The 10,779-nt window shown below is 37.0% G+C and overlaps 1 protein-coding gene across 1 annotated transcript; it reads left to right on the top strand.

Moving 5' to 3' along the window:
* Positions 1 to 3,535, top strand: GHSR (growth hormone secretagogue receptor). The gene is made up of 2 exons (XM_011380444.1): positions 1 to 833; positions 3,202 to 3,535. The coding sequence occupies exons 1-2, from the start codon at positions 38 to 40 to the stop codon at positions 3,504 to 3,506; spliced, it is 1,101 nt and encodes a 366-aa protein (XP_011378746.1). The 5' UTR covers positions 1 to 37; the 3' UTR covers positions 3,507 to 3,535.
* Positions 3,536 to 10,779: the final 7,244 nt, after the last annotated feature.

Below are 10,779 nucleotides of genomic sequence, written 5' to 3'. Positions count from 1 at the left end.
AGTAGCATCCCAGAGCCAGTTAAGTAGAGCCGGCAGCATGTGGAACGCGACGCCGAGCGAAGAGCGGGGGCTCAACTTCACGCTGCTAGACCTGGGCTGGGACGCTCCCCCTGACAATGACTCTCTGGCGGAAGAGCTTCTGCCGCTCTTCCCCGCGCCGCTGCTGGCCGGCGTCACCGCCACCTGTGTGGCACTCTTCGTAGTGGGCATCGCGGGCAACCTGCTCACCATGTTAGTCGTGTCGCGCTTTCGCGAGCTGCGCACCACCACCAACCTTTACCTGTCCAGCATGGCCTTCTCTGACTTACTTATCTTTCTCTGTATGCCTCTCGACCTCGTCCGCCTCTGGCAGTACCGGCCCTGGAACTTCGGTGACCTGCTCTGCAAACTCTTCCAGTTCGTCAGCGAGAGCTGCACCTACGCCACGGTGCTCACTATCACTGCGCTGAGCGTCGAGCGCTACTTCGCCATCTGCTTCCCGCTGCGGGCCAAAGTGGTGGTCACCAAAGGCCGGGTGAAGCTGGTTATCCTGATCATCTGGGCCGTGGCCTTCTGCAGTGCAGGGCCAATCTTTGTGCTGGTCGGCGTGGAGCACGAGAATGGCACCGACCCTCGAGACACCAACGAGTGCCGCGCCACTGAGTTCGCCGTGCGCTCCGGACTGCTCACTGTCATGGTGTGGGTGTCCAGCATCTTCTTCTTCCTGCCTGTCTTCTGCCTCACTGTGCTCTACAGTCTCATCGGCAGGAAGCTGTGGCGCAGGAGGCGCGGCCAGGCGGCGGTGGGCGCCTCGCTCAGAGACCAGAACCACAAGCAAACCGTGAAAATGCTGGGTGGGTCTCAGCGCGCCCTCGAGCTCTCTGCCGGGAGCCCACCTCTCTCGGTGCCTTTCCACCTTCTCCCTGAGTCTCTACACCTCTCCAGTTTCTTTTGGTCTTGGTCTCTCTGTGTCTCCCAGTTATTCTTTCCTGTTTCAGTCCTGAGCTCTCCCTTTGGTTTCTTAGTTTTTCTATCGTATGTGTGTTCCCTGTCTCTCTCTAGGGGTTTTTCGGCCCCCTCCTTACATTTTTCTGTCTTGTTTATGTTTCTCTTTCTCCCATCCTCCCTTCCTCTCTCTCTCCCTCTCTCTCTCCCTTCCTCCCTCTTAGCACCCCACCCCCAACTTTGTTGCAATCTTGACTCTCTTGGTCTCTCTTTGTGTCTCTTTCTTCCTTTTTCTCCTTTCGCTCTTTCATGGAAAAATGTCCCGCTCGTGTATTTCCCTAGTATGAGTTTGATATCAGCCCAGAAACTTTGCTTCAAGACTGAGATATTTTATAAAAATATATTATGGTCTTTAAGTGTTAAAGGCGGCATTCATGTGGCTATGGTGACAGTTGTTACTAGGTAACTTAGTTTGGAGAATAAGTTTAATAATTTCTTCCAATTTTATTTAGTGCCTGCTTTTCTTAGTGTAACTTAAATATCCACATATTCTTTCTGAGGCAGGAAGCTTAACTTAACTTAACTTAAGTTAAGCTTCCTGCCTCAGAAAGAATATGTGGATATTTAAGTTACACTAAGAAAAGCAGGCACTAAATCTAGAAAGTATTCAGTGGTAAATGTAACCAAAGACATGATCCACTTGGATAATTTTGTCAGAGATGATTCATTTTTCTTTCACAACTGTGATTTGCTTTATGCCCTGCATTTTTTTTCCCCCGAATAATCAAATCAATTCTGTTTACCCTGCTGCTGTTTGTTCAGCTTTGTAAGGAAGTCGGTGACAAATCAATGCGGGAGTCTCCGGTTATTTTCATGATTACCTGCCTCTCCAGGTAGAAAAGACTAGGATGATGTAGGATAAGCTAAGATAAACAGGCTTCCAACATGAGAAAGGGCGGCTTTGTGGAAGCTGACAGGACTTGCTGTCCTTCCCCAAATGGTCCTTCAGAGAACAGTTGGGTGCAGTGTCATGCCTGGGGTGTGCTGAATATGTCCTGCATGAATTCAGCTTATTTAAGTATATGTGTTTGCTACAAGTCAAGTAATACAAAATGTCTTCGCATCCAAGCAAAATATTAATTCTACTTGCTTTTCCAAAAGGAAAGCCTGTACATTTTATTATCTGGACATTATAGTCACATTTTGTACTTATTTGCATATTTAATACTCTTAGAAGCCATTCCAAGGTGACTTAGTATTTGTAATTTTACAATTCTTGGAATCCTGTATATTAAAGTGGTAGTTTATTCAAAGAATGCTAAATTTTTTCATTTTCTAGACCAGCAAGTCTCACAATATGACTAATAGCTTGTAAATCTGCTAGTGCCCTTCAGGGGTCTCTGGCATTCATGTGGCTATGGTGACAGTTGTTACTAGGTAACTTAGTTTGGAGAATAAGTTTAATAATTTCTTCCAATTTTATTTTAAGCTGTTAATTATCCTCATTAGTATCTCAATACCATTGTTAATTTTCTTTCACCTTGACAATTTGAAGGACATCACTAAAGTAATACAAGGACTAAAATATTTTGTTATTTTTTTCTGATTTCTGAATTTTAAAAACAATCTAGAAATTTATAGGTCTTGAAAAAAATTAACTCACATAGGCAAAATGAAGGCTTGGATGGATGATAATTAATTTTAGTTGGTTTTATGGGCTTTTATACCTTACTTATGTCTATCGTAGGTGGCAAAGAATCACCCATCTCAGTGTTTCTCAATCCTGACAGCATATTCAGTCCTCTGTGAAATTTTAAAAAGAAAAAAGCAAATGTCCTGGTTTCCTTCCTAGAGGTTTTAATTTAATGAGTCTCTATCACCTCCAAGGACTGTGTGTCCCCCAGGGAAGACATGCTGATACATAGCAACAGTTGGATATAACCACTTTACCTCCTTTGTGTTTGGTCGTGTCTAACACATATTAAATGGTGGACTATTGTGAATAAGTGGTCTAGTCAACTGAGTAAATTCAATTACAAAATGACTCAAATAGTTGTTAAATAGAAGTGACTGGGAAGCTCAGTACAAATGGTTGAACTGTTGATCCAGACGCTCTCAGTCTTGGTGAAAATGTAGGAATGGGAAAGATCACGTAATGTTTCTCTGAAGTCAAGGGTCACGCCACACATAATCAAGACAAAACCATATCTTCCAAACAGAATGTGATTTGCTATGACATTTCTTGAGTTGATGTTCTCTTTCCCATTTTTCTTTTAGCTGTAGTGGTGTTTGCTTTCATCCTCTGCTGGCTGCCCTTCCATGTAGGGCGATACTTATTTTCCAAGTCCTTCGAGCCTGGCTCCCTGGAGATTGCTCAAATCAGCCAATACTGCAACCTCGTGTCCTTTGTCCTCTTCTACCTCAGCGCTGCCATCAACCCCATTCTGTATAACATCATGTCCAAGAAGTACCGGGTGGCGGTGTTCAAACTTCTGGGATTTGAACCCTTCTCCCAGAGGAAGCTCTCCACTCTGAAAGATGAAAGTTCTCGAGCCTGGACAGAATCTAGTATTAATACATGACCGAGCACATTGCTGAGCAAAGTCATCGCTTATTATTCTAAACCAAAAGCCATAGCACAGCAGAACTTGGGAGGAAGTTGAAGGTTAATTTTGGAATTGGAGACACATAGGTCTGGAAACAGTTGCAAGGAAAGAAAAGAGAATTTGTAGTGTGTGAGAAGTTTAATTTGATTGCACACTCATCAGTGCTCTCATACACTATTTCTGCATATTCACTGCCTGTGATTTTGCATTCTGCTGTTGGTGCTAGCAAGGGCTTTGCAATTCAGAGTAAGGAGCTGGTACAGAGAGAGCAATTAAGGCACTTCTTACTGTATAAATAATCTGATTTACTTTTTCAGAATGCTAAGAAACTTTTATTAAAATAATGACATTAAAATTTAGAAATTTAAATATGACTTTTAAAAACTAGCAATTTTCATATAGCTCTAGATCAGTGCTGTCCAAGAGAAATATAGTGCAAGATATTTAAGTAATCAATATAAAAATTATTAATGAGAATTTTATATTCTTTTTTATAAAAAGTATTTGAATCTTGTTTGTTTTTCACTTTAACAGTGAACCTTAATTTGGACATTTAGTTTTCATCAGTAATACTTGATGTATTTAGATTTCATAAAATTTGCAGATGAAAAAATTGATTCATAAATCTAAGTTGTTCAAGCACACTTAAAAGTTTTCCAATAACTAAAACTACTACAAGTTTTAAATTTTTAGATGAATTGAAATGAAAAATTCAGTTCTTCAAGTTGCACTAGTTACATTTTGAGTATTCAGTGGCTAAATGTGGCTAGTCGTTACCATATTGGACAGCTCTAGAGTATATGTAAAATTATTGTTAATCTTACAAAAATATTAAAAAATAAATACTCATTCCCTTAAATGTTTTGATAGTAAAATAAGCATCACAGAGTTTTAGCATGATGAATCCTCCAGATCACACCTGAATGCCCTATTCTTCATGCTTGAAAGAAAATGGATATGAAATATAAGATGCATTTTTATACTAGGTTAAATTACATGTGATAATATTCAAAATGAAACTTTATAAAAATTATAGAAAATCACAAACTGCCTCATTTGGCTTAACAAAAATACTTAAGCCAATCATAAGGCTTCGATTTGTGAATAAAGGAATAATTTATAATCTACTCTGGAAAGCTTACAGGAGGAAATTAATGAACATAGAAAATTTTCAAACGGTGAAGAATCTCTTCAATGCTACTGCTTATTGGTATTCAAAACTTCGTTTAATCTTATAGCCATTTATTTCAAAATGCTATGCCATGTCCTGTCTCCAAATTAGTTTTGCTGTTTACATCCCACTGCTTATCTAATAGGTTTGTTTACTATTAGATAAGCCATCTTCCTCTTAGTCATAATGATGAATGAATACATATCTTCAACTAAATATTGTACACTTTGATTACAAATCTAAAGTTTTCACTTATATTGACATTGTTCCCTATATAGCCAACTCTTTGCATATTAAATATATTATTCCAAAAATGATTTCTTCATATTCCTGTGCAACACTAAGTCATCTACGCAATTGCTACATAAAGTTATTGGTTCAACTATGGAACTGATTGAGCTATTTAAGAAAATTACTGCTGTGATTGATTTTTTACCCACCAAAAGTAAAGATTATTATGCTGAAATAATTGATTTGACTATTTATTTTAGAAACATGAAAACATAATCAATTAGAATGGTTTTTCTAGAGAAATATTTCCGAAATCCAATCTGACACTAAAACTGCCTTATCAATTTAGTCTAAGTGCAGAACTTTAGCAAATTGATCATTCAATTAATTCTTGGGAGTACATTGATATATATATTTTTTAAATACATTGATTTATTTAAGTCCATGGATACTAATTTGGTCATTCAGCATTATCGTCCTAAATAGGTCCCAATAAATCCCTTAATGTTTTCATCTACAGATACATGAGAGAAAACAATAAAAAAGCTTGACTTCCATAACACAGTTGATTGCCTTAGAGAAAAACAAACCTAACTTTTCATTAGTTGCTTACCTATTCAATGGTTCCCCTTTTCTTGTGGGTTCATGTCTTTAGTCTCAGCCTAAGTCACAGGGAATAATTTACATAGCAAGGACCACCATTTTCCTTCACTGCTATTAATCTGGGACTTGTAGGATATGTTTGGAGAAAGGGATTCTTAATTTGTCCTCTTACATCATTGTATTTTCATTGTTTATAAATTCTTTGCATCATCATGCTCCATAAATTATTTAAGACTGAGGGAAAAGAGGAACTTACCGAGGAAAACTGTTTCTAAAATCCGTCTTTTCACAAACATTTAGTATGTGCTTGAGATGTTCTAAACTCTAGAGATTAAAAAAACAAGGGTTTTATCTTTAATGAGCTTATGATCACTTGTGTGTTATGTTGTATGAGGTAACTGATGAATATATTAAGTTATGTAGTAAACATTCCAGTTGACACTGGATCAAAGGGTTCAACATTTCAAGAAGCTGTTCACCTCTCTATATTGTTGTGTATTTGTCTCAACATAAATTCAAAATGGGCTATTCATACACAAACCAGTCAAATTTGTAGATGCAGTGAATGTGTCTGTTAGTGGTAATTACACTCACAGCATTCTTCGTTAATATAAGGAAAGTAAAGGAATTGGTTTCATTTTTAATTTCAGTTTCCATTTTCCTGGTTATCCAGCTATGAAGTCACACACCTTACACTGTCACAAAATCAAGAGTTGCATCATTTTCTTTACAGGAAGTGACCGTTATATAAGAACTTTTTTTTTCAGTAATGGCTTAAAGAAAATGTTCATTGCCATGAATTATTTAAAATTCATGACAGTTTTGTGGCAATGATGTTGAGAAACACGTCTAGTATCTGGCCAGACCTTGGAAACCATTTTTTATAGTCAACTTTTTATTTCAGTGAAAGTTATAATGAGAATTGACTTGAAACTTCAGCTTTTTCACTCTAATACTTTTATTAAGAACCTGAAATTATTACAATTTACAATTATTAGTATGACGCTGACAATTTTAGCTATAGTTTATTTATTTTTTGCTGTTTTTCATTTGCTCACAAACTTGAGTTTAATATTTAAAAAACAACTGTTAGACTTTTTGCAAGACTGGTGCTTTCTTGGAAGACAAGCGAAAACACTTTTTTCTTTTAAAAATGTGTGTACCTTTGACATACATATTTACATATATCAAAATTTGACACAGTGTCTAAGTGAATAGAATAGAGTTTTCTTCCATTAGAAATACTGTAGTATAAATAATGTTATTAAAAGACAAAGATAATGTCTTTCATGGTTCTTTATCTAGTAATCCTCCTATCATTTTTTTTTTGCAATTTAAATTTCAACGCTAGCCAGAATATATACAATTGTAACTTAACTAGGTGATTAGTGACAGGTGTTAATTCAATGAATTAATAACACAAGTTTTTTTTTTAATCCAGAGAATGAACTACAAGTCAAAATCAACAGCAATGTGCTGGTGGCAAACACTAATTGCTTTAAGCTCACGTCTTGTATTTATTAACATCAAATAAGTTTGGTCATGTTAATGCTTGGCAATAATCTAAGTTTGATCAGGTGATGGAGAGAGTATGGATGAAGCTTATTTTATGTTTTTCCTCTTGAACTCACATTTTTGCAGGGTGTTGGAGACTAGCCATTTTGATTGAGAGAATTATCATCATCCTTAAAAAAAAAGCTGTCATGCTTACGCTCCTCCCGATTGCCTGGATATCTGCTGGAATTCCAATTAATATTTTATGCCTTTTGCTCAAGGGACTACCAACTACACTCAAAACTGACAAACCATTAAAGCCCTGAAAAAGCATGTCTCATGTAAATCCACCAAAATGTTCATAAATGTCCTTTCCAGAAGAACTCTGCCCCCCCTCAGCACCCCCTTAGCCCCACTCCAGCCCCAGAGAAAGTATTTGGGAAGAATAGTTTGGAAGATTTTTTATGATTTTAACATCTCGATTCCAAACATTTCTCTGGCTCAAACAAGAAAAATATTGATATTTTTTACTTTTAGCACTACAGGTTTAGTACACTAGAGAGCATTTGCTCATATATGTATATCCAAACAGCAGTCTTTTATTTTACTGATACTCAATGTATTCTAAGTGTGCACAGAATTTACTACTTTATCAATTTGCATTGTTACAATGTGTCATAAGTGTCATTAAAGATATTTTGATCTGTGATTTTTTGTGAATATTAAAAAAGTTTACTATGCTTTCATGTACCTTTCTTATGAAATCTGGCATTGGTTTTCTTTCATGTGTGTGCCCTTAACCAAACAATTACTTAATAAACATCATTTTAAAGCTTATATCCAATTTCTTCCATTTCCAGTTATAAATCTGGATATGTGGGATATTTTACTTCTACTTCTGTCCTAAATTCAGATCTATTTTGTCCTTTTACTTTCTTCTGAAATGTGTGTTTTGCAACTATGGGGAGATGTTTGTTGCAGTGAATTTTACTTCCCCAAGGGCTCTAATATTTTATAATGAGTTAAGTCATTTCTGTATGAAGAAGAGTTAGGGACCCTGTGATAGGCTGTGATCCCCAGGCTTTCCATCTCTTATAGCCTGTTGCCCTTAGAGCCAAGGCTGTTGCAGCCTCCACAGTGTTACACTAACATGTGTCCCAAAGACCACAAACTCTTTGAGTCAATGGCAATATTCCTGTGCATCTTGCACCCAACAAGCACTCACTGAATGTTGGTGGGACAAATGAAAGTTTAAAGGCTAGATTAGGTGTCACGTGGGCATTAACTTCCACATATGGACTCCAAGAGCCAATAAAATTTAAAACTAAAATTTGAGGACCACAAAAGGTGGCTAACTTTTATTTGTCAATCAAGGGACTTTAAAATAACCTACTACCCATTATCACTATGGTTTCAACTTAAAAAGAACATTAAGCTAAAAAAAAAAAACAGTCTAAATACCACAAAATCATTGATGTATGCTGTTAACATGAGTTAATTACACTTTGGGAGTAGTATCTAAAAATGTATACTTGGCAATAATTAGTAGTAGTATACTAAAGTAATCCAAAGAAGCAAATTATGTAATTTGTTTTTATTGATCTGCTGAGGCCCTTCCCAATATCTTCAGACCCTTCTTTCTGTCCACCTCTTCTTCAACTCAGTGCCAGCCAGTGCCCATCATATTTGTTCAGGCCTATCCTTGTGGCAGACTCTGGGTCTGACTCTAAGGTCAGAAGAAGAGAGGCCATCAGGTCTGCCTGACACTTGGTGAGTCTTCCATTCTGAGGTCAGTGTAAAAATGTCAGTTGCTCTTTACTTCCTGAGTCATAATTCATCAGCAATTCCTGATTTTAGTTCTAGGTATTTTTACTGAGAGTATCTTTGCATAAGCATCTTTGCTGCAAGCATTTTCACCTTAAACTTTTCTTCCACATAAGTACTAATTGGCCCTAAGGCAGTTTCTCCATAAAAGATAAAATGACCGTTGGGCAGTTTGGTTTACACTTGGAAGATTTAATGTATTCAAACTAGTTGTCAGTTGGTTTCATTACACTAACGAGGTTCTCAAGATACTTCCATTTTTATATTATATAAATCTCAGCCCTCATAATGGTCTATATAGTGATGAGTAGACATGATAGACTTAAAATAGTGGATGATAACAACTACATATAAAGGGGGACTGCAAAGCTATGTGTAAAGCCAGATTGTATACTACACTAGAAAATAACAATTCAGTTTTTGCAAATCTTTAAGTGAGCACAGTCGTCTCTCCTACCTGTCAAAATCAAACATTTATTAAGCTATGGTGAATAGTGGCTACTAATCAAAGTGGCTACTAATTCAAGACCATTAATTATGGATTCTTTAGTTGGAAACGAATACCTCTCTTACCGAAGGAAGAAATTGTAGTGAAAAAGAAAAGTGCAATGCCAAATGAGGAGATGAATCAATGAGCAAAAAATGTATACTGTGAACAAAAGACTTTGAGGACTGTGTATTTTCATGTTTTGCCATCGTCTTCTTAATTTTGTTATTAATTTTATGTTTCATTATATCTTTCTTAAGTTCGTCTTTTATTTTTTGTTATTTTATTTTTTTCTATGGCAAAATCTCCTTATGGCCAGTGAAAATGTTTGTGGGGAAAATGTTTATGGTAAAACCATTGAACACGCCTGATTTCATAGCCAACTTCCTTCAGGGGGGCCATCAAATTAATTATAAATCAGTACACATCTCCTAGAGAAGAGTTTGACAGTATATATTAAATCCATACAAGCTTTATATGCCCTTTTCTCTAGTAATTTCACATCAAGACTTAATTACGGAGGAGCACAAAGATTTATTTGTCATGATACTCATTTTATCTTATTTATAATTGTGAAAACTTGAAAAACCCAAATGTTGAAGAATAGGGAATTAGTTAAATAAATTCCAGGAATGATAATAGTTAACATTTATTCATCATCATGGTAAAGACTTTCAACCTATTTTCTCATATAGTCTTCTTAGCACACCTTGGAAGAGGTTCTATTCTTATCCCTATGGGAATGGGGGCGGGCTGAGAGTTTTGTCACATGGTCAGGAAATGGCAGAGCTGGAATTTGACACCAACAAGTTAGTTTCTGGTGCTCTCACTATTCCTATTCTAGAGCATGCAGGCATTAAAAATGATATGTAAGAGAATTTTGACAAGTGAGAAAATGTTTACCTGATATTAGTAAGTGAAAAAAATCATGTCGTTCCATCTTACAAAGAAAAAAAATTATTCATAGATCAAAAGATGGAAATGGTGTAGCATATAAAAGTGTTAATAGTATTTCTCTGGTTCGTAGAAATGTTTTCTTCTTATTTTTTGTAGGTTCAAATATATCTGAAAAAAAAATGTGCATTATCCTTGTAATAATGGCAAATGGCAAACTGAGTTACTGCTATTCAGAGACTGGCTTCCCTCCGGGCCCTGCTCCCGGTCTTGTTCTCTGCTTCCTGCCTTTAGGACCTCTGGTTTGCCTGGCCACTGTGAGAAGCATCGTCCACAGGGCGATGTCTTCCATACCTAGCACTAACTGCCTCGTGGTCCTGTGCGGCTCCTCACTGAGACACCTGTTCTTCCATGGGAGCAAGTTTCAGAGAAATGGTGAGAGAAGGAAGCCCGCCAGCCTTGGGCATTGCAGTTTGGCTGTTGGAATTGTGTGGCCTTGGGCGAGTTCCTCAACCTCCCTCTGCCATCCATGTAAAGTACCAGAA

The sequence above is a fragment of the Pteropus vampyrus genome, unplaced genomic scaffold (genome assembly GCF_000151845.1).
Source record: "Pteropus vampyrus isolate Shadow unplaced genomic scaffold, Pvam_2.0 Scaffold12, whole genome shotgun sequence".
Taxonomy (NCBI): Eukaryota; Metazoa; Chordata; class Mammalia; order Chiroptera; family Pteropodidae; genus Pteropus; species Pteropus vampyrus.
This window is presented reverse-complemented; position numbering and strand designations above follow the sequence as displayed.